The sequence below is a fragment of the Mizuhopecten yessoensis genome, unplaced genomic scaffold (assembly GCF_002113885.1).
Source record: "Mizuhopecten yessoensis strain PY_sf001 unplaced genomic scaffold, ASM211388v2 scaffold1595, whole genome shotgun sequence".
Classification (NCBI taxonomy): Eukaryota; Metazoa; Mollusca; class Bivalvia; order Pectinida; family Pectinidae; genus Mizuhopecten; species Mizuhopecten yessoensis.
The window spans coordinates 1163458-1188134 of NW_018404125.1; the positions used below are offsets into that span (position 1 = coordinate 1163458).

Here is a 24677-nt window from a genome sequence, read left to right on the forward strand (position 1 = left end):
GCATTTTGGTTATTCAGAAGAAGTTGTTTAAAGGTTTTTTAATACAATTGACCCCTGTGACCTTGAATATAATTGAAGGTCATTCATTTGAACAAACTTGGTAGCCCTTCACCCAAGCATGCTACTGGCCAAATATCATCTCCCTGGGCATTTTGGTTATTGAGAAGAAGATGTTTAAAGTTTTTGACATATTTGACCCCTGTGACCTTGAAAATAGGTGAAGGTCATTAATTTTAACAAACTTTGTAGCCCTTCATCCAAGTTTGCTTCTGGCCAAATATTGACACCCTAGGCCTTTCGGTTATTAAGGAGAAGTCGTTTAAAGTAAAATATTGACGCCGGACGGACGGACGCCGCGCCATGGCATAAGCTCACTTGGCACTTCGTGCCAGGTGAGCTAAAAAACCTGTATTGATTAATGTATATGCTAATTGTATATGTGTACTGTGAAGCACTGTAGGGTGGCTTATGTTAGCTAGATAGGGCGCTATATCAAATGTTGTATATTATTATTATAAATGATCTATTTTACGAGTAGACTGCCAGAATTTGGCAAGATAATATCTGAATACATCAGGTGTGCTCACCTTGTAAGAGTTGATAAGCCATGTTGGGAGAGGGAAGGCTTGGGCTAACAGTTTCATCGCTATACATCTGTGGTACTGCCCTGTAGAGTCTTCATACGTCTCTAAATAGTGCTGCAGAAGCAACCAGGCAAGGTCCGTGGCACTGCAAAAACAAAGGATCATCAATACATTCTGACCCACAGTTCATCATCTCATTCTGTACATCGTATTATCAGAGACTTTGATATTAGAAATATTTGAACTCGCAAAAGGGATCAACATTCACATGTCTCTTTGGATAAATGTGTTTAAATAAAAATACTTGAGATCTTTGAACTTTCCAGTTTCAAGGATTAATGCGACAATGCAACTCGTCTTACTCTTCACATATTAACGTGACAAAATATATCTTTATCAACTTGTCACAAATCAATGTGACAATACATGTCTAAACTAAATCTTCATTAATTAATTGATAACGAGTTGACTCTTCATGAATAAACGAGATTTAATTGTATGATTCTTAAAAAATAATGTGACAACACATTTCTTGATCAAATCTTCACAAAGTAATTGTGACTACATATATCTCTATCAACTCTCCACCAATAAATGTAAACTTTCCAAAAATCAATGCGACAAAACATATTTTGATCAAATTAATACAGGTGTAGTAAAGTTTTCCTACAAGCTCAGTCGAGCATCAGAAAATGAAAGCTTACTGACTTAAATTAGTATGAAATGGAAACTTATTTAAGATCCTTAAAATTGTTTGGACTTTCAGACAAACCAGTGCACTAGAGTTTGAAGTGATAATGTTTGAAATCATAATTCATGGATCATTAACTCATTCACCCCTGAAATTTCATAATTAACTATTCCAACCTTTGAATTTGAAGAGTTCAAATGTGTCTTCAGGGGTGAATGAGGATATAATCAAACAGGGTTGAGTATTACCTTTACCCCTTGTTTACTATAGGAGCAAGTTCTAAACATCAACATAAAACCAAACATTAAACATATGTAGAAGGCAACACATCTGGGACTACCAACATAGCTACAGAAGAATGCTTAATGCTGTTTATGGTTTTTGAAACAGTTACCTTTTTACTTCACAATTGTCAAAAACTAGAATTGTGAAACCTATAATGGGACCTATAGTGAAGAGTACCTGGTATCCTTGGTGAGGTTAGATAGAGCTAAGTTGTTTTCCTGTAGCCAGTCCCATGTCACTGACACTACTGAGTTATCCCAGGAACTACTGCGGGCCAGCTTCACACACCTAGTACAGAGTAAAATTTAAATTCATATACACAGTACTTTAAAACTACGTATTGAAACTGAGGATAATTAATGATATATATTTTTTTAAATACAGAGGGGTTTGGGATGTGGCAGCTTGGTATAATTATCAGCATCACACTTATAATAAATCAACAGAGTATTTTCATTTCGTCACTTTCAAACATTGGTTATAATGACTATAATAAATGCTACTTAGAACACAAACCTGAGTGCAAGACTTTCAAACACTGTGACTAGCTTCATATCAAACACCTGACAGACAGTGATTGCTCGGTCGTACATTCCTGCCCTCACCAGTAGTCCCACCATCTCATCTGGTCCTGGAGTTGGACCTGTGAAAGCCAGAGTTTCAAAGTGTTGAAAATGTACCAACAATTCTACCATGATACTGTTCTTTAAATATAATAAACGCATAAAACACCTGTGTCAGACTGATCCTATGAATATGCAAGTTAAATATGAAATTTATCTATCTTACAACAATTGTGAAATTTTCCAACTTATATTGATCACTCTTGTTGTCTAAGACCAAAACATGCCGAGGGCCTTTACGTTGGAGGAAACTTGGGTACCAAGAGGAAACCAACATGGTTAGACAGGATCCTGCAGAGAGTGTCAAATTTCAGAAATGGGTTCTAAAACAGTATAACCCTACTCTAACGACTAGGCCTGCTGGGTTTATTACAGGTCAGCTAATGGTACCTGATGTGAGGGCTGGATCTGTATCCTTCTGTAGAAGACGGAGTCGAGCGTCAACCAACATGAACTCTTTCTCTATGTCACCTAGTTCCATTATCTCCATCTTCTGATCAGATGCTGAAACACAACCAACATAGCATTTCAAATATTAGTACTCCTCTATGTAAAATAGAGTGTTGTCAGCATTCCTCTATAAAATACAGGGTTGTAAGTACTCTATGTATAAAACAGGGTTGTCAGCATTCCTCTATAAATGTAAAATACTGTTAAAGGCAGTGTTTTCCAATTCTGCCACCAGTGGTAAAAATGCCAATTAGTTCTGGAAAACGGCCAGTATTCACAAAACGTTCTCATGCTCAAACCAAGATTCTGTGCTCAAGCCCAATATCTTGTGCAGTGATGAATTTATAAAAATAATTATATTTCATTAATGACATGTAAGGAATTCGGCGAGACATTGAGCCAAATACTGTTTTCAAGGTTTTGACCGTGTATCATGATTTAAGTGAGTTACAAGAAAGTTGGCTTGAGCACAGAAATCATGCTTGAGTATGAGAACAGTTTCATGAATACGAGCCCCGATTTCTGTTCTGACACTTCATTTGACATGCTACTATCCACCCAACTTTGCTGTCATTTGCAAGCTGAGGTTCTATACGCAAGTACATCTTTTTCATGTACCTATCTTCTATTTTTCACCATGAATCCTGTCATATTATGTCTGGGTACAGCGGGTTAGTCCACTACATGTTATGTCTGGGTACAGCGGGTTAGTCCACTACATGTTATGTCTGGGTACAGTGGGTTAGTCCACTACATGTTATGTCTGGGTACAGCGGGTTAGTCCACTACATGTTATGTCTGGGTACAGCGGGTTAGTCCACTACATGTTATGTCTGGGTACAGCGGGTTAGTCCACTACATGTTAAGTCTGGGTACAGCGGGTTAGTCCATTACATATTATGGTGTACATTAAAATCTTTTCATTCCTGTCAATTTGGTTTCCAAAAAGAAATCTTGAAAAATTGGTTTCCTCTGATTTCATGATACAAAAATTGTAATTTTTAAGCAATTACTGTATTTGACAATATATGGATTTGAGGCTAGCTTTTTATAATAGAAGGTTAATAGGACAACTCAACCATCAGTAAAACTACCTGCTAGTTTTTCTTCACCATCCAAGAAACGCTTTGGTGAACTTCCAGAGCCTTCCAATATAAGCTGAAAATAAAGGTTTCAGTTATTGTCTAACATCAACATTTCAAATCCATTATTAACAGTTAAACTTGTGTTAATGACATTGATAAATTGACCAATAAAATTATGTTCACAGTGTCACCTACTAATGGGTAACCAAATTTGTTTCAAAATTATGAAGAGGATGGCATTTATTTGTGATTTATTAGGGTGAATTTGGGTTCTTGTAAAGGTCCCTTCCCCTAGATGATTTCTGCTGTATTTTCATAGGCATAGGCCCCTGTGGAAAGGAGGTAGAAAAATCACTGTTTATTCATCAGGGATAATCCTGTAGGGGGCCAGGGGGCCATTGCCCCACTCAAAATTGAAATTGACCCCTCCATGTGCCATTTTGCTTTTATCTTTACATAGAATGGCCCCTCCTAATTTTGATATTGACTAAAATTTGCTGAAAATGGCCCATTGCTCTCAAATTCCAGGATTTTCCCCGATTCATTTACATTTATGGTGAGTTCATTTAGCATACTATATAGTAGTAAATAATTTCAAGGGCTACTGACAAGATGTTGCTATATATCACAAATGTGCACTTTTTTGGTCGTGTCAATTACTTTAAAATTCATTCCCTTATGCCTTACAAGGTAGAACACATACTTTATTCTGTTTCTGTACAGGTTTCACAATCCATGCATATTCTGGTTTCACAAGTCGTAATACGTTCATGGTTGCTAGGTAACACTGTGCCTGACGTTCTAGTCCTCTCTTGCCTGGTACCTCTCGTCCAAGTCTTGTGCCGTGCTCGTACATTACACGGCCAGCTGGAAAATAAAACACGTCCAATACTGAATTACATTGAACCACTTCATTAAATGCAACATTTCTGTTCAAAAGGACTCCCATAACATATTGTCTTGTTCTGGTACATCTGATCTATGATAGTTATCAAAACAGTGTTCTGCAAGTCATTCAGAAATTATTACAGACAAGAATTATAATCATTTCACCTCTGACTTTGCAATGACCTTGATATTGACAGAAGACATATATGCAACACACCATCCAATCATGATGCATTCAGTTATATATTTGGAAATTCAAGAATCTTGCTATTTAGGTCAGATATTCTATTAGAACTCAAAACCACATCTCAGGTATCCAGGTATTATATTGTTTTGTACCTTTTCTGAAGTTATTCCTGAAGATGTGGAAAGCATACAGGAGGTCATAGTAGTTATGGGTAAGTAGATCCACGGACCGGGCACGACTCTCCAGGATAGTCACAACCTGGAAAGCAAATCCAACTCATCAGAAAGTCACTTTTTCAAGGGGTTTTACAAGATCCACTTACAAATGAAATCGTTCCTTGATTTTTTTCAATTTCACATTTATATTTTTCTAAATCCGATGTCTTCAGCAAACTTCCAAAATCTTAGATATCCATCGAAGGTCCACTTTGTAAAATTGCTAGTTTGCATCACAGAATTTGTAGCTTACATGTTACTCAGCATTATGTAAGCTTCACTCAGTGCTTTGAACACTTTTTTACAATTCATTCCCATAATTTAAGATACTCCTAGATAAAATTTTAACATAAGGAATATGTTTTAAATGTGCATGACAATATTTCATTTGTTTTCATAACACGAATACAGTGTTTTCTTCCTTCATTTTACAGCAGCCTGTTCCTAAAATGAATTGGGGGGAAAAATAGAAATATTTTCATTGAAATTGGGAAAATATTTCTAATTTTTCCTTCATTTTGGGAAAATAAAGCACTTTTTTTGCAAATGGAAGCAGCCTGTATTCGGCTGTATAACGAGGCAAAATAAAAATCACTGAAATGCTGCCATGCAACATTTAAACAAATTTAAGTCATAGTTTTGTCATAGTCTTTTAGCACTAATTCTGGCATGCGTATCCAGCATTTAAGATAGAATGGGCAGGAAGTGGTATTGGAGTTTGACATGCATACCTCTTCCTCTAGGTCGATGTATGGGAAAGTTATCAATGCCTCAAGGTCACCCCGCTCACACAAGGTCACCAATAACTGTCGCAGACAATCCTTTCTCCTGTTAAATGTAAACACAGCATTAACCATTGTTCTCTCAATGGATGGACACAATAACATGAGACCCAACTTTGTACCATCTTCATTAGTTCTTTGTCAGTTCGATCTTTTCTCTTCTTTCCTCTAATCTGTTTGATCAAACTTTCACTATCAAAATACAAGATGGCTGCCTAATGTTGTTTATCCGATCACTCTCTAAAATTGCCCTGCACAGCTGGGACCAAGGGGAACCTTCATATAAAATTTAAGAAAGATCCCTCTAGTTCTTCCGGAGAAATAGCGGTAACAATACTACACTATCAAAATCCAAGATGGCTGCCTGTCGGCCATGTTGTTTATCCGATCAGTCTCAAAAAATGCCCTACACAGCTAAGGACTAAGGGGAACCTACATACAAAATTTGAGAAAGATCCCTCTAGTACTTCTTGAGAAAAAAAGATAAACTTTCACTATCAAAATCCAAGATGGCTGCCTGTCGGCCATGTTGTTTATCCGATCAGTCTCAAAAGTTGCCCTGCACAGCTATGGACTAAGGGGAACCTACATATAAAATTTGAGAAAGATCCCTCTGGTACTTCTTGAGAAATAGCGATAACAAACTTTCAATATAAAAATCCAAGATGGCTGCCTGTCGGCCATATTGTTTATCCGATCAGTCTCAAAAGTTGCCCTGCCCAGGTAAGGACCAAGGGGAACCTACATATAAAATTTGAGAAAGATCCCTCTGGTACTTCTTGAGAAATAGTGATAACAAACTTTCACAATTAAAATCCAAGGTGGCTGCCTGTCGGCCATGTTGTTTATCTGATCAGTCTCAAAAGTTGCCCTGCACAGCTAAGGACCAAGGGGAACCTACATATAAAATTTGATCCCTCAGGTACTCCTTGAGAAATACCGATAACAAGAATTGTTTAAGGACGGACGACGGACCACGGACGCAGGGTGATTTGAATAGCCCACCATCAGATGATTGATGGTGGGCTAAAAACGTATTTTTGGATCTCGTTGAAGGTGTCTCCCCCTTTCAAATCCAGTAAAGTAAAATATTAGCATACAATTCAGGTATTTAACATATCATTGAGTGGATGTAAGCCTGCATAATAAACTGTGTTATCAGGACTCGCACAACTAAATTAGCCAATCAGCAAGTGTTTCATATGATTGTCATCCCTACCTAAAATTTGTTCCAGTCAAATACAGTGCCTCTGAGTAATATAAATGGGTTATTGTGAACATATTTTACATTGACTGAAACCTACTGATATTTAACTTTTGAAAAAACGTATAGTTTTAGTGGATTTTCATATGTGATGGCAGATTGATCTGGGGTCAAAAGTCAGGGGGTGTTCCCGTCCCACTTCCCCGGTTTGACTTGTAAACTTTCGGTTGTCAAAAGCAGATGCCTATGCCATTAAACTCGCTAAAAATGCCTTTTGAAGCCTTTGTCAGGTATGTATCTATGAATCTAGACAGTTGTCATTAGTGTTGAACTTTAAATATTAAAGCTTTTAGCTCAAAAACTTAGTAATAACATATAGTAAATGATTTAGTTGTGCGAGTCCTTATCAACAATAACAAAAGTATGTATTAAAGAGAGGCTGTATATGCAGTGCTCACAGTCAAAGGGGAGATAATTACACATGCTGTACATCAAGTCTTTTCTTTATATAACATGTATCATTTAATGTTGCTAAATTAGTTTGTATACCTATGTACTCAGGTCTGGATCATATCTGCAGCAGGTGTGCATCATCAATATATCAATAGCACAGATCATCTAACGAGTAGTACACTATACACGTTATATAGTTTAATATTTACTATAAAATCACAATAGACTAAAATATGTTCTCCTGGTATATAGACCCACAAAGTGTATTCCTGCATTAAGCTATTACGGTTAAGTACAATAGTACATTTAGTAGGTCCCAGTGACAAGAGGCTGTTGTTCAGGTCTATTTTATACCATTGTTTATTACCATTTTATTAAAATAACTAGAATTATATAAAAAAAAAAGTGTGAAAATCTGTCTTTTCTACATTAATCACTCTAATAGAAATTTGTGGTATATGTGTATATTGTTTTATTCTATGTGGCAGATAGCAGTATTGCCTGTAAAAGGTTTTGTTTGAGACTTGTTTTGCCATGGTACTGCGTACACCAGTTGTGGGTAGATACCTGGAGGGGTCTGGATTGGCTATCATGGCTGAGTATGCCTCCATGTTGTGGCCTAACTCAAGCTGGTACTTGAACAGCTTAGAGTAAAGAGTGGGCTATAAAGAGAAACAATTCATGATGGCAATTTTTTCATATAAACTCAATTCGGAAAGATTTTTTTTGTATCAAACCTTCGTTTTTATACAAACATTTTTTTGTTCATTGTAGCTAGTTGGAACAATTTTTTTCCAGTTGACTAAGAAAATATAACTTTGAAGCAGATAACAAAAGCACTTTTTTTTGCACAAAGTTACCTATAACATGACAGACATTAGAATTTCCTTACTTATGAAATTGACAATTCCTGGCTAGTACAGTTTAACTTGTTTACCATGAACATATTTTATACTAGTTCCTGGCTAGTACAGTTTAAATTGTTTACCATGAACACATTGTATACTAGTTCCTGGCTAGTACAGTTTATCTTGTTTACCATACCATGATCACATTTTATACTAATTCCTGGCCAGTACAGTTTAACTTGTTTCCCATGAACACATTTTATACTAATGCCTGGCTAGTACAGTTTAACTTGTTGTCCATGAACACATTTTATACTTATTCCTGGCTAGGACAGTTTAACTTGTTTACCACGAACACATTTTATACTAATTTCTGGCTAGTACAGTTTAACTTGTTGTCCATGAACACATTTTATACTAATTCCTGGCTAGTACAGTTTAACTTGTTTACCATGAACCCATTTTATACTAATTCCTGGCTAGTATAGTTTAACTTGTTTACCATACCATGAACACATTTTATACTAATTGCTGGCTAGTACAGTTTAACTTGTTTACCATACCATGAACACTTTTTATACTAATTCCTGGCTAGTACAGTTTAACTTGTTTATCATGAACACATTTTATACTAATTCCTGGCTAGTACAGTTTAACTTGTTTACCATGAACACATTTTATACTAATTCCTGGCTAGTACAGTTTATCTTGTTTACCATACCATGAACACATTTTATACTAATTCCTGGGAGTTAGTAATATCCTTTGGCAAAGAAATGCCTTAACATCAAAATTTTAATAAAGTTTGTCACCAGTTTAATATATTTTTCAGTCCTATAGATATATATCTTTATAAAATCTTTAACTCTGTCATAATGAATAAGCTAAAACAATTTATAATTTGTTTACTATTTGATCCCTTGAAATCTTTACAGTTAATATAGCTAGTGGTACGACAGAGAATGTATTACTTTACAAAAATATAACTTGTAACTTAAACAAAAATTGCTAGTGGTTTATTTCCAGACAGAAGTCTACTATCAGTGAGAAAATCCTCTGTTATCTGTTACTTACCATGTTAGGGTCGTCATCATCAGCTATACTAATTCCTGTTTTGGCAAGAGAGACAACCATATCAGGAGCTCCAAATTCTTCAAATTGTTTTAACACCTATTGCACAAAAAGTGATACTGTCAATGTGATTAAAAAAGGAAATGGTGACATTTAGCCAAGTACAATTCCATTTTTTTTTATTACAGTCTTTTATCCTTTTTTGTTCAATTTATAAGCTTTTGTAGTAACATACTTGCGTTTTCTAACTAAAAGTTTTTGAATATAGAAGTGGTTAAAAACATTATGATGATTTGATATAATCGAGGCACTTTGTAGTTCTTAAACATTTCCATAACTTCTGTTTCTTATATAGCTTGCCATACTAATTTTCAAAGCTATGAAATAATATGTTCTAAAATGTTGATATTACCAAACATAACCAAGTTATTTCTCCATTAATGTGCTGTAAAATGAAATATTATGCACAAAATTGAAGAATGCTATGCTGTAACACCAGTTGTGTAATTCCATACCTTAAGGTAGTACAGGACCTCCAGGCGTTTACTGTTTGTTTCCTCTGTCTGTAGAAGTTTCTGCCTCAGGAAGCTCTCAGTGGCAACTCCTTTCTTTGCTGCGGTGAAACACTGACCAGCTTTTTGAGGCTCACTGCCAACGAAACACTTCTATTTAGAGACGGTTAAAGAAGGTATTAAGCAGGATATTAAAGTTCCTTCTCCCCCCCCCCCTTTTTTGGGAGGCGGTATGAAGGGATACAGTGATGGGTAATAGGAAAGGAATATACACATTTATGGTAAATATCATTGACAGGAAATAAAATTTTATTACAGTGTACTAACTCTACCTAAAATCAGACTGTAATCAGTCTACCTGTAATCTGGTTGTGTTTAAGTTCTACCTGTAATCAGGCTGGACACTAATTCTATATTGAAGCTGCTTTAATTATACTTACTCAAAGTGCAGGTAACATAGCCCCAACATGAACCTACGAGAGGAGACATGCCACTCGCACCAGGAGCTTAGCAGACGTACATACTCCTGGAGCTGGAGGTATTGACAACTCCCTACCAAGAACTCTGGGAACACAAAGTGGGGGCTCATTGGCCAGCTAAGCAGGGTCAAGGATAAAACTAGTTTACATTTACGAAACATATGTGTGCCCTAGTATCAATTTTGATGAAAATGAAGTTAAATGCAAAATTTAACACCAGTCAGTGAAGCAGAAAAGATGTCACAGTGAGCTATTTTAGGCTCCTGGGAGGTAAAATCCATAGAGTTCACAATTTTGGTTTGTCTTTGGACATGCAAGCTTCCAGCAAAATTTTATTGGGATTGATTCTCTGGATTTTGAGAAGTCAAAAATGTAAATTGCATAAGGACAGACAACACATGACCAACAGTCTTGGAGAAATGTTTGAATGAGTGTGTGTTGCATACCATCATCAGTGGTTGCAATGTACATTTCTATTCTTATACTGATGTTAACAATAACACTTAGAATTTTACTATTCTTTTCTGGATGGTTTCTTTTTGTTCATTATTTAGTTTAAACAAACTATTTTACTAAACAATGGAACAGCCATTTTTGCAAAACAACACCCAAAAAATTGTTTGCTTCCTGAAATCATATTATCAAACGACTAAAACATTGGCTGGGAGAATGATTGAAAGATACCAGTATCTAGCACAGGGAAAAATCACAAAGCTATAGAAACATCTACCTACTAACTCATCTTTTATCCAAGCATGTTACAGGAATATCACATTTGTATGCGCAAAGTAAAAATCAGTTTATACAGCGTTAACGTTTTCATCAGCAGAAAGGATACATAAGCCGGGACACAAAGTTGGTGAGGCCTAGGATGCCCAAAGTCCAGGTAGCACAGGGTTCATTCTCCATCAGACGTGTCTGGGCAAGCATTTGTCGTGCCTGTGTCCCACCTACAGCCTGGATAAATAGCTCTGCCACACCCATATTCTGCAGACCTGGCAACATAATGAGCAACAAGTTTCACCTTCTGTTACAATTTTTTGTACAGTAGCTACTAAACTTTGATCTCTAACAATTTGCTTTCATTTCATCAAATTCACCAGATTCAGCCCCAAATCAACAAACATGTCACTATCCTGTTCAATGCTCCGATACAATTTCAAACCCAATGAAGTCAAAAAGGTTACAATCAGCAGAAGATCTATGTAACAGTACCATTGCTAATGGTTCAGTAGACATTGCGACCACTGTTAAGAGGCCTAGTAGGCCTGTATCACTCACAAGTTATTGTTTTTTTGTTTTGTTTTTTAATTTATATAAAAAAAGTTATACTAAATAAAAACAATCAAGCTGCTACAAATGATTGATATGACCACAGAGCTTGACCACTCACTGGTTCGCTGCTGGCTGGAGAGTCCTGACCCATCATTGATCTCCAGGGATGCCAGCTGTCTCACATTAAATTCTCTGAAAAATAGCAAGGTTTAATATTGTTAAATGGGATACTTTTCCTTTGCTAAACATTGTTGTGTTTTAAATCTAGAATGTCCGTATGTATAGATGTCTCTATTACAATTCAAATCATAACGCTAATTGTTTGACAAATTTAAATAGTACTGGTAAACTTGGCCTTGACCTTGGAACTCTGAAATAAGGATTCCTTTGATGTTTTCTCATACTTGATCATTGGTCAAAATCTGTTTAGAAATGAAGTTGCTAGAGTGACATGTCAGAATGGAACAGAACAGGACAAGAGGGACACAGGTAACAAACACTATATGCCCCCATAAAACGCCGGGGGAATAAAATCACATTTGCAGTACCAAATTTCCCTCCTTTATTAGATCTGGCTTACAGTATCCGTTTAAAAACCCCAATGAAAAAGTTTGATTTCAGACTCTTAAAAACATTCAGATTTATAATTTAGGTTGAAATACTGATAGATACACACGTCAGCATTACTCGTCATTGAGTAATCAATTAGCATTGTTTAACGATGACATGATGTAAGCTTTTTAAAGGCATAGGATGACACACACATGATGAGCCCTACACCAGTAGATTTATAAATACTGTGGCTTACTGTATACATCAGAACATAAATTTACATTTCATCAACATGTCTGCAGAATGTGATACATAACCTCTTAGAAGATACTAAAATTCTAGATTGAGGTTTCACACAAATCTTCAAGTAACTAAAGATCACATACAAATATGTAATCAACAGTACTACATTATTTTAGAAAAGAGTTATCTGTCAAGAAGATTTCATTAACTTTAATCAATACTTCTATGTAAAAGAAACCTGTGTAATCAAAAAGCCTGTCCACTCAACCTAAATATTGACACGACAGTGTTTGGTTTAGACAGGTTCCACTGTGCAGACAGTAAGGTAGGACACTTACAAGGCACTGGTTTGACTAGGCGTTGTAACAGACTCAGCAACCCACTTGAGAAGCATATAGGACTGGAGCAGTGTAAGGGTGTGGGGGATAAGATCGAGGCGTAGACGGTCTGTAACATCAGGAGTTATACCATCCTAAACAAAAACGAAGACAAGAATATAGAACAAAAATAAAGACAAGAATGTAAAACAAAAATAAAGACAATGATAAGGATTTACATAACACCACTTTTCCAAGTTTAGTAAAATATGACAAATGGGGTCGGAGAAACTACTAGTGTCAAACTTTCTAAATATATAAAATGTTACCTTGAAGTTAAAGAGTGTGGACTAATATATCCCATTGTGTGGGATGTTGGGTAGTTAGGAATAATTGTTCAGGTAAATTTATGGTAACTGTTACATTCACAATATCCTTTCATGGGCATCAATTCCTGGATAAACATCAACCCTACTTACTTTCATCACATTAAAATGGCTATGGTCAATTTTATGACTGTAAGTTTATATACAGTATATATTTTCCTTTCATATAATAACAAGGGCAGCAGTTTTTAAGTTCATCTACCTAATTTATGTTTATGAAGTCATCGCTGTATGGATATTTTTCATGGTATTTATTTTTTCAGCTATAACATTTTAGTGGTTGCTATTTTTTGGGGGTTAAATTGAAAGCGCTAGAATAAGTTACCTCTAAGTATGAAATCAATGTATTCCTACATGTAGTGAGATAACAGTAGTGCTAAATAGTGAATTCTTTAACTTGGAAAATTTTAACAGATATGCAGAAATATGAGCGCGCTAGTACAAGTATGTTTACAGTACCTAACTTTTCTAACCATAGGTTATTTTCTACCTAAATGTTACAGCAGTCGATACCTAAATGAATTGTGGAAATATAGCACTTTTTTATTGAAATTGCAAAGATGTGCCTGACTTTTCTCTACATTTGGGAAAATAAAGTACTTTTTTGCTAAGGGAAGAAGCCTGTTTCGGCCGTAAATTGGGCCAAAAGAATCACTGAAGGATCGAAGGGCCAAGTGAGCTAGAAATGACTGATCTTACTATTGTCCTGTTCATACACTTGAGTCGCAAGAATATTTTTATCACTTGAATATTCATGAAAAAGAAACAAGTCATCAATACCCCACACTCGCAGTGCTAAAGTCATCAATACCCAACACTCGCAGTGTTAAAATCATCAAAACATGAAGGGTAAAACAAAGGTCAAAATCGGCATCCGCAATATTCATTCAGTAGAGCAACCCTAGATGCACAATTGATGCAAGTATGATCAACATAGCACTTGTAGTAGGCAAGCTATAGATGAAAACATTCTTCTTAACCGTGTGCATGGATGGATGCATGGACGGACCCCATTTCTATATCCCTTGCCTACTCCTTGAACGGGGGATAAAAACACCCTGAATTAGCTTGACTAAGATTAATCTGATCTCCCAGCTGACAGTCTGCCTTCTGAACAATTAAGTTCACTTACCCGATCTCCCAACTGACAGGCCGCCTCCTGAACAATTAGATTCACTTACCCGATCTCCCAGCTGACAGGCCGCCTCCTGTAGGATTAGCAGATCCCTAAGGACAGATAACCTAGTGACAGAGATCTGCTGTAGAGTGGCAGAGAGGATTTCCACAGCAGTACCACTTGTGAATAGTTGACCACATGAAAGCTGGGGGTCAGTGTTCTCACCTGTAGGAGGAAACATGCTGTATTTGTATATCAGGCATAACATTTTATATTGTAGAAATATTTCTATTTTAGATTTAGATTTTAAGGTATCTCAACATGTGATAATTGTCTCCATATACCTTTGGACAATTTCTCTGTACGACGAAAATTGTTGTGTTGATTAACCATTGTGAGAGGGAAGACATAAACAAAATATAGATTTGTGCCTGCACGCCAGCTTGATTACACCTTATTTTTATTTGACTGTAAACAACCCTGACCTTTGACTTTGTGACCTAAAGACAAAAAGGCTTCTTTCCATCCTGTTGGGGCATAATTCACCCAAATTTAGTTTATAAAGGATCAAATGTTCTAAAGCTGTCATCTGGAAATAATTTGTTTTGTACAAATGAGACATATGAGGGTAGAAAGACAGGATGATGACTATACACTCCACAATTTTGGTGTTGGTTTTTGGGAGCATACAAAATTCCCCCTAAACCAAGCACAGAGAAGTTGTATACAACGTTCCCCCTAAACCAAGCACAGAGAAGTTGTATACAAAGTTCCCCTAAACCAAGCACAGAGAAGTTGTATACAACGTTCCCCCTAAACCAAGCACAGAGAAGTTGTATACAAAGTTCCCCCTAAACCAAGCACAGAGAAGTTGTATACAAAGTTCCAGTTCCAAGCTCCTGTCTATGACAGGTGTTAAAAATGAATAGTGAGAAATGTACGATAGCAATAACTGACCATCATCCATGGGTGTGTCATCCAGGTCATCCTGTGTGGTAAGGTCGGTAGCATCTAGTAAGATCTGGACACTGTCTGGCAGGTTTATGATGCTCTGGATCCGGGCCCCAAGTGAGGCCATAGAAGCTGATCCTTCTAGCAAACTGATACAGAAAATTTTGATTAAACTAAAGTCCTCATTTGATCTAATTGCAGTAAGTTGTAAAGTAAACAAAATGAAATCCAGTCAACAACTCATAAAAGAATCTGGTAGCGTTATGAAACTTTAAAAGGGTTATATTTTTACGATTTGAAACTTTAAAAGGGTTATATTTTTACGATTTATCGTAAGACTACAAAACTGTGACATTTCACTGGCGACATCTTACCCTTCCTCGGTGAATAGTTCCTCAACCATGTGATTTGCCAGTGTACGAATCTCCTCCTGTGACACTAGACAGTAGTCAAATTGTGCCCCTGCCTCGTCTGTGACCTTAGACTTTATCAGCTCTAGGCAGCGACCCAGCATTTCAACATCAAATTTCAGGGCATGATCTATACAGGAACAAAACATATCAGATATCGTTCATCAAATCGCGATAAATAAAATTAATACTCTTTGATGCCCAACACACTAAAACAATAGACTAAGCACTGAATTAAAAATAATCTTTTTACTAAAACAAAAAAGTTCAGTGTGTTTTAACTATACGTGACCTTGACCCTATCACAGATGAAGCACTGACCTAACTCCTGCTGGTCAGTCCACTCGCCACTTCCAAGACACAGCTCTTCAATTCTGTCACACTGTCGAATGTAGGTCACACAGCCCTTGAAAAAATCAAGAAACATTCAATTATACATACATTTACTAGTATGTCACATGGTGTAAACTATAGTGAAAGCTCACTTACTAGAACTTACATTACCCAAATTCCCCATTTGTCGATTAGTTTGCTTGGTCCCAACTGTGTGCTTATATATTCTTTGTAATTTAATCTTAAACTGTTATTGCTCTAATACCATAAAGATTTATCCTCCGCCACCCAAACCTTAGTATTTCACCTATCCATTCCAAACTTCTGTATGCCATGGACAGGCCTTGAGGCACAGACTGCGGCCAATGGGTTTACACAGGTGTTGGCCGCAAGTCAGATGATAAGACAGCAGTATCAGTAAGTACCTGAACTGTTACCCTAGTGTAGGTGCATTATCATTTTATGTGCATATCTATTATTTCCAGACAATGTTTGACATGGTAATATTAAGTGGATCAAATAGCGAACTCTCGACCATCTTTTAAGATACTCAAACTTGAATATGTTATGATTGTTAATACTTTTATTAACTTTATCATAGCAGGGGTTAAAGATTTTTTAAATTTTAGAAAAAAGAAAAATCAAAGATTTCCTCAAGTATTGATATTTTGTAAAATTAATGTAGCCAAAACCAGAATGGTGGACTGTCTAAATGACAAGTAGAGTAAATAAACAGTTTCTTAAATTTACTTCTTTTCTTAATACCAATGGATATGTTTTCATTGATGAGCAATTCTATCTTATTAAGTTTTTCATCATTAGTAAACTTTCTTTTTACTACTACATGTATCATCTGTATCCCTGATATTTGCAGTGCTTATGCTGTATGTCGTCCAACCCAAAATTGAACATGCACAACTAAAGAGAACTACCTTGAGAAATTTGAAACCTGAACCCCCAGATTAGTATCTAGAAACCACATTTTTATATCTGTGCCTTGGAACAATGTCAAGAAACTACCTTTTTAGAACCTGTACCTAGAGCTGATCTAGACACCTACCTTTTTAGATCCTGTACCCATAGCAGATCTAGACACCTACCTTTTTAGATCCTGTACCCAGAGCAGAAATAGACACCTACCTTTTTAGAACCTGTACCCAGAGCAGATCTAGACACCTACCTTTTTAGAACCTGTTCCCAGAGCAGGTTGAGACACCTACCTTTTTAGAACCTGTACCCAGAGCAGATCTAGACACCTACCTTTTTAGAACCTTTTCCCAGATCAGGTCTAGACACCCTACCTTTTTAGATCCTGTACCCAGAGCAGATCTAGACACCTTCCTTTTTAGAACCTGTACCCAGAGCAGATCTATACACCTACCTTTTTAGATCCTGTACCCAGGGCAGATCTAGACACCGACCTTTTTAGAACCTGTACCCAGAGCAGATCTAGACCCCTACCTTTTTAGATCCTGTACCCAGAGCAGAAATAGACACCTACCTTTTTAGAACCTGTACCACACCTACCTTTTTAGAACCTGTACCCAGACCAGATCTAGACACCTCCCTTTTTAGAACCTGTACCCAGAGCAGATCTAGCCACCTACCTTTTTAGATCCTGTACCCAGAGCAGATCTAGACACCTACCTTTTTAGAACCTGTACCCAGAGCAGATCTATACACCTACCTTTTTAGAACATGTACCCAGAGCAGATCTATACACCTACCTTTTTAGATCCTGTACCCAGAGCAGATCTAGACATCTACCTTTTTAGAACCTGTACCCAGAGCAGATCTAGACACCTACCTTTTTAGATCCTGTACCCAGAGCAGATCTAGACACCTACCTTTTTAGATCCTGTACCCAGAGCAGATCTAGACACCTACCTTTTTAGAACCTGTACCCAGAGCAGAAATAGACACCTACCTTTTTAGAACCTGTACCCAGAGCAGGTCGAGACACCTACCTTTTTAGAACCTGTACCCAGAGCAGATCTAGACACCTACCTTTTTAGAACCTGTACCCAGAGCAGATCTAGACACCTACCTTTTTAGATCCTGTACCCAGAGCAGATCTAGACACCTACCTTTTTAGAACCTGTACCCAGAGCAGATCTAGACACCTACCTTTTTAGAACCTGTACCCAGAGCAGGTCTAGACACCTACCTTTTTAGAACCTGTTCCCAGAGCAGATCTAGACACCTACCTTTTTGATGAGGCAAACTAATCCTGTGACTGGATCAGTCAGCAGTCCCTTCATTTTAGCTCCGACCTTAAACAGACAAAAAAATAATCTGGTACAGCATATGGAACATTCATTCCAAAGGATATCTTTAATACTTTCTATGGAAGTAGTAAATAATGTGAATAATTTGTGAGCTTGTGTCTCCTGTTGGAGTCCTTGGTAAAGTCCAACGCTACTTGCAGAGATCATGAATAGGATTTATTGCTTGTCTAGCAGGAAACTACAGTGCTTTCCAGTGCTTTCCATCAGCTTTGATCATCAAGTCATCAACAAATGTGTTATTCTATGATGAGTATATATAGTGGTATCCTATACAATAATAACATGAATCTTGTGATTATTTAGATATACCAACAATAGGGGGTATCATGAAGGAGGGGACAGTGTTATCTCTATTTTGAAATGTATTGAAGATAATTGTAATTTTTTATAGAGTTGTTCTCTTTACTATGAAGTCCCTGACCTCTTGATACTGGACGCAGCAGGAGTGGAACTTTGTCCACTGGTCAAGTTGGATCTGGTAGTACTCCTCCTCCGCAAGCTCATTGGACGCTGCAGAATTTCGGATCTATGTGTATAGAGAAAAAAAACCTGTATCAAATATGTTTTCTTCCCTTTTTAATGAAAGCCATGCAGTCTGTTAGTCATATAGTTTGCCAAAATATTTATAGGTCTTTATTGAAGAATCTTGAAAAATGAATTCATGATATGAGCTAAATGTTTTTTGTGAGTTTAGTTGGTGACTTGAGTAAATCTACTTACAGCATCCTCTACTGCTAGAGTTACCTCCTCCTTGAGCGTATTCACTTGTAGCGTCATCTCCCCAGTAACAGTCATGTCCAGAGAACGACGGTACACCTGAAACACCAGAAAATCAATTCTGCTCGATACAATTTTCTTTGAACTTTGACCTTTTTAGTAAAAAATATCATGGGTGTACTTTGATTTGAACTTGCTGGCTTAGGCATTAATGTATCAGTTAAATTTCTTGCACCTTTAATATGTCTTTTGAACAATTCTGACAATTTTTATGGCAATCCATACATTTCTTCATGATGCGATCTGTTAAGTCAAAAAAAGCAACTGAAAGCAAAATTCAAGACAGATAAAGTAAGACTTACATTGAGTGCCTTCCTAATATCCTGAACATTAAAGCGTCGGGGATGGAAGATACGGGCCAAGTAGACCTCTCGAGGGTCAGCATGGCGAGGGACAATGATGTCACTATTCTCTGGAGGATGCAAGATCACCTCACTCCAATTATCTCCCCTTAAATGGCCTCTGAAGACACACACACAGATATAACCCATGTAAAACAGAAATAACAGAATACTTCAGATTTTTCAAGTCGTCTTGCTGAAGCAGCATAATGCCTTATCATATAAGCATTATTTTGATTGATATGTCAATATTAGAATAGTCTGATTATCACATTTCAGCTACAATAAGCAATCTAACAATTTTGGATATTTAACAAACAATATTTTTCCAAATTTTATGTTTGAATATAAGGTTTTAGAAACCACTAGTCTACAGAAAAAAATGGTCTACAACGACAACATGTTCATAGAAACAGCATATAATCAGTGACTGCTCATCAGTGCAATCAATCTACAAATACGTGTAATGATGCTGCACCAGGTACCTACTCTGTCATGCTTCGGACCCTGGCCACGCTTTCCCCGGTCTGGTTTGTCCAGAGTGTCCATAGGTGTTCATCAGTCACAGAATAATCCACCAAATCTTCCTACAACCAGGAACAAACATCAACTTATACTTACTAATGCACTTCTTTTTCTGTATCTATCTTTACTCATTTTTTAGGGAAGTTAGATACTAGAGAATGTCTGTTAAACATACATTTGAAGCTAGGTAAATGCAAACTAAAGTCAGCACCATTTTTGGGTATAGCTCCTGGCGGACCTGCAAACGTTTATGCAGGCCTTGCAAGGCATCAGATTACTAGGTCAGACCTTATTTAATAAACGAACAACTTTGGTCCAACGGGTTAAACCTTTTGGATCGCAATAAACGAATGCCACCCTAGTCAGGGATTAATGCAGGAATGGAAAGTTAGTACCTTTTTTTTTTTTTAAAGGGGGAAATATGAAAGCGGGCATGGATGACATCTGTGATTTTTGGTTCTCCCTGTTAATTATAGACGCTTTGAATCATATACTGTAAACAAGGCCAGCCATAAACAGTGTCGTAAAATATCGACAGTACCAACATGAACACATGGAAAATGAAATTAATCACTTGGTTGTCAAACTGATGGAAAATAAAAACAATATAGAACCATGACAGATATTCATGTGGTAGTATTTTAGTTACCAGTGGGGGATTTTTTAACTGAAATACAGGAAAATAAAGCCAAAATTGGAGAGGAGAATTGGCCTACATTTGGCCATAAAAGGCCTGTATATATATCCATGCTATTAGCAGTACAACATTTCAGTTTGAGATGAAACATTTAATAAGATACTAATGTGATATATATGCAGAATTTAACTGACACTGATACATAACAGCACTAGTTAGATATCAACTAGCATTCAATAATAATTCAAATACTAACATAACCTATATATACCGCAAAGTTCTACATAAGGAGTGCTGGATCACCTTTATTTATTAAATATCAACACTATAACAGACATGGACGACAATGCTGAGGAGACAATATAAGCCCCTATTCTATGAATAGGCAAGTTAAAAATTGTATGTTTTAATAAGAACTTAGTTTGAGATTTGAATTATATTGTATACTGAAAAATAGAGATACACCGAAGAATGAATAATTTCTTTCTATAACACACGACTTCCTGAATACTTACAGGAGAGCCAAACACAGTCGCGTTGTGGTAAACCTCAAGGCGCCCATTCACCATATGGGGTTGTACAAAGCAAAACTGAAATAAACAAACCTTTCCCATGAAGCAAATCTAAATCATGTTTAAATATGCCTCCATTTGAAGCCATACCTTAATACCAGGGACTTATTATATATAATAAGAAACCCAATGCTTTTCTAAATTGTAGTAAAATATTAATTTCTGAATAAATTGGCATCATTAAAAAACACTTCATAATGATTAAGAAAAAGTACAGCTAAAATTTCCAAATAATCCCTCTAACTAGTTATTGGTAATTACCTGATTTCTGTCTGGGAAGTTTAAATAAACACAGAGCTTCAAATCAATAGTATCACTGCTCAAAACTTTCTTGACTGTATGTCCACTCCCTGAAACAAAAATAATATTTATTTCATTTTTATGGTTTCATGTTTCCTTTTTTATTTTTTTATTTTTTAAAAACAGGGGTTATTATAAGGCAACAAAAAAGCGTAACTTTTCCCCGGTGACATAGTCCACGGTTTAGTCGTAGCTGTGAAGTACTTTACTAGGTATGACGTACCTGTCACGGGCTGAACATGCTGAAGATCAGGACAACACTCAAGCAGGTTGTAAGCCAGGATACACTCTCGAGTCTAGGGATAAACAAGTTGACAAGGACAGCATCATAATCATGGAAAACCTTGCGATAATTGATCAATTAAAATGTGGAAAGATGAATTTCAGTACAAATCACTACACACAATCTGATAGTTACTTTGCAAATCTTCCCATTAAATCAACACAAATGATTGTAAAAATGAATTTCAAACAAAATCGAATGAAATGCTTAGAACCATTCTCCAGATGTTTTCCACTGTGACAGATGTGATAATTAGATAGTTCAGTAGATCACCAAGTTGTTTCTTTCTGCTTATCACACATATTTTTTACACAAAAAAATAAGACTGTTAAGAATATATTTAGCAGGTTTATACCTTTGTTGACCATATTCTCAATTTGTGGTCCCTGCAAACTGCGAAGATGTAGGCATCCCCATGGAACATTTGTATGACCATACTAGTAGCAGAGTCTGTGGCCTCTTGTCCAGTCCTGTACATGGTGAAGGGGTTTATTATAATATTTTTCCAATACTCAAAGTCTGCTTTTTTCTCTACTACAGAAGGGATTCCAGTCTCCAGCGATGTGTTTGACAAAGACATAAATGTATTTATTTTTATTTTTTTATTTCAGTACATTTTGATAAATCATTAGAAGTAAATGTACAAAGTACAAGGGAAAAGACATCCTATATACGATGGTGTATATGTTCATTGACATCCGGTGGCGTATATGTTCATTGACATCTGATGGTGTATATGTTCATTTACATCTGTGGTGTATATGTTCATGGACATCCGATGGTGTATATGTTCATTGAGATCTGATGGTGTATATGATTATTGACATCCGATGGGGTATATGTTCATTGACATATGATGGTGTATATTTTCATTGACATCCGTGGTGTAAATGTTCATTAACATCCGATGGTGTATATGTCCATTGACATCCGTGGTGGATATGTTCATTGACATATGATGGTGTATATTTTCATTGACATCCGTGGTGGATATGTTCATTGACATCTCATGGTGTATATGTTCATTGACATCTGATGGTGTATATGTTTATTGACATCCGATGGTGTATATGTTCAATGAAGTTCAGCATACCCCAGTTGATGAAAACCTCAATGGAGTTCACTAGTCCAGCCATCAGAATAATCAAAATTCAAAGGAGATGACCAGACAACATCAAATGGGGAGTCTCATTTAGGTCAACCATGATCCAGTTGCCCTGTTTTGGCCCATTTGATACTGGCTGGTCATTGTTTCCTTTGAATTTTGATAAATCCAAAGGTTAGGACATATCATATATCCACAAACTGGGATAACAAGCAATAAGTTTTAATGATTGTGTCTGAAGACATTACTTCTTGCAGAAATTGATCAGAAAAAGTCTTGACTTTGTTGGAATTTAAATATATTGAAATGCCATTTTTTTTAAAGTTATATACATATATTTTGTCCTTTGGCCCTGTTTAACACACGTGAGAAAAGTTTAAAGGTGAAATATGACTTTACAAAATCCACTCTTATTAAATAATACAGGTGTTAGCGAATTCTATTTCTATAGTACATAACAAGAGACCTTGTGTCTTCAATTAATACTTTAACACATAATTATGATAGCTCTCAGATTTTAGAGCATTATCAAACTTAAACAGCTGGATGTATTGATCATTTGTACCACCATATAGGGAATATTCAATAGAAACCTATATTCAGAAACTGTAATAACTGCAATAAAATTCAGTGCAAATAATTTGAAAGAAAAAAGGACTGAAATAAGATTACTGCTAAACTATATTTGTTTATACATGTAGTAGTATAGATTTACCTGATGAGGCCACTAAACAATTTCTGCATCATAGAAGACTGGCGCAGATCAAACTGTTGAACAACTCCTTCAAGAGAGAAAGTAAATAACTAGTGTACACATATAGCTGTACCGTTTCCTCATACAATAGTAGAGTTTAATCACTGATGTTAAATGCTTTACTGTTAAGGTTCCTCCTCCAATTCAGTAAAGAATAAAGACTTATTCTACAAACAAATCTTTAGCTGTTCTTGGATAGGAATCTATCATGAAAACTTTGAACATTTGAATTAAACTATAAATAATCGTTTGAAAATTAATAAACTTTACAATTATGTGATCTATATTGTAAAAGTTCTCATCACACTTTTCTTATATGGACATTTGAAACTTCTGCTGGAAAATACTGCTTCAAATTCCCAGGTAAAGACATTATCTATATGTTTGTTTTGAAGTTGTTTAAAATAGAATTGTACAATGGTTTAAATATTTCTAGATCTATTTTCTACTATACAAATAGCATAAGATTTCTAGTTTCATCATAAAGCCTAGACACAAATTACAGACCATATGATGACCTGATTAGCACTGTACCTTGGACCTGAGGGGGTGGCATCTTAATCAGTAGGATGTTTCCAGTGTTACTGGAAAATGAAAACAGTGCATCGCCCTCGTTGTTCAGGTAGGTGGCAGCACTGTGTAAGTGGGAGGTCACACTGCCACCTGGGTTCAACATATGCATGTTTTTTGAGTCGGCTGCCGTCATCAAGGAGGCATCATAGAAAATAGACTGTACAACTTGATCTGATGAACAGCCAATATCCTATAAATATACAAACAATCAATATGATCTTTTGTCTTCAATATAAACTACAGCTGTAAGTTTCCGACTGTTCCAGACTTACTAATATTCCCTGCTCATACAAAAATGAATTTCAGTAAAGGGGGATTAAAAATAGTTGAAACAAAAATAAATATCAATGATTGCAAAGCACACCAGCAGTAGTCATTGCATGATGAGTGAGTACCGAAAATTACCGAAGCGAAATCAACCGTGGGTATCCGACAATGTGTTCAAACCAACTTTCTTGTTACTCGCTAAAATCATGTGACATGGTTAAAAAGTCATGTTAAAATACTGAACGGAATATTCAACCGTGAAACTAAACCACATTTTGGGAAAATACAGCACTATTTTCTTTTTATAATGAATT

At 36.2% G+C, this 24677-nt stretch overlaps 1 protein-coding gene across 1 annotated transcript in view; it reads right to left on the reverse strand.

The window, feature by feature from the left end:
- LOC110466019 (nuclear pore complex protein Nup160-like) overlaps positions 1-24677 on the reverse strand; it is a 35407-nt gene that overhangs the window by 3130 nt on the left and 7600 nt on the right. The window contains exons 4-33 of the mRNA XM_021522270.1: positions 24058-24286; positions 23485-23551; positions 22020-22134; positions 21605-21677; positions 21343-21431; positions 21025-21099; positions 19837-19934; positions 19309-19468; positions 18950-19045; positions 18651-18755; positions 18149-18214; positions 15930-16014; positions 15573-15738; positions 15205-15347; positions 14312-14472; positions 12766-12899; positions 11751-11824; positions 11196-11352; positions 10319-10474; positions 9882-10014; positions 9370-9465; positions 8015-8109; positions 5740-5836; positions 4946-5051; positions 4422-4585; positions 3728-3791; positions 2574-2687; positions 2077-2203; positions 1738-1848; positions 588-729 (exon numbers count right to left, since the gene is read on the reverse strand). Of these exons, the coding sequence (XP_021377945.1) occupies positions 588-729; positions 1738-1848; positions 2077-2203; positions 2574-2687; positions 3728-3791; positions 4422-4585; positions 4946-5051; positions 5740-5836; positions 8015-8109; positions 9370-9465; positions 9882-10014; positions 10319-10474; positions 11196-11352; positions 11751-11824; positions 12766-12899; positions 14312-14472; positions 15205-15347; positions 15573-15738; positions 15930-16014; positions 18149-18214; positions 18651-18755; positions 18950-19045; positions 19309-19468; positions 19837-19934; positions 21025-21099; positions 21343-21431; positions 21605-21677; positions 22020-22134; positions 23485-23551; positions 24058-24286 (3498 nt within the window). The remainder of the gene's footprint in view (positions 1-587; positions 730-1737; positions 1849-2076; positions 2204-2573; positions 2688-3727; positions 3792-4421; positions 4586-4945; positions 5052-5739; positions 5837-8014; positions 8110-9369; positions 9466-9881; positions 10015-10318; positions 10475-11195; positions 11353-11750; positions 11825-12765; positions 12900-14311; positions 14473-15204; positions 15348-15572; positions 15739-15929; positions 16015-18148; positions 18215-18650; positions 18756-18949; positions 19046-19308; positions 19469-19836; positions 19935-21024; positions 21100-21342; positions 21432-21604; positions 21678-22019; positions 22135-23484; positions 23552-24057; positions 24287-24677) is intronic.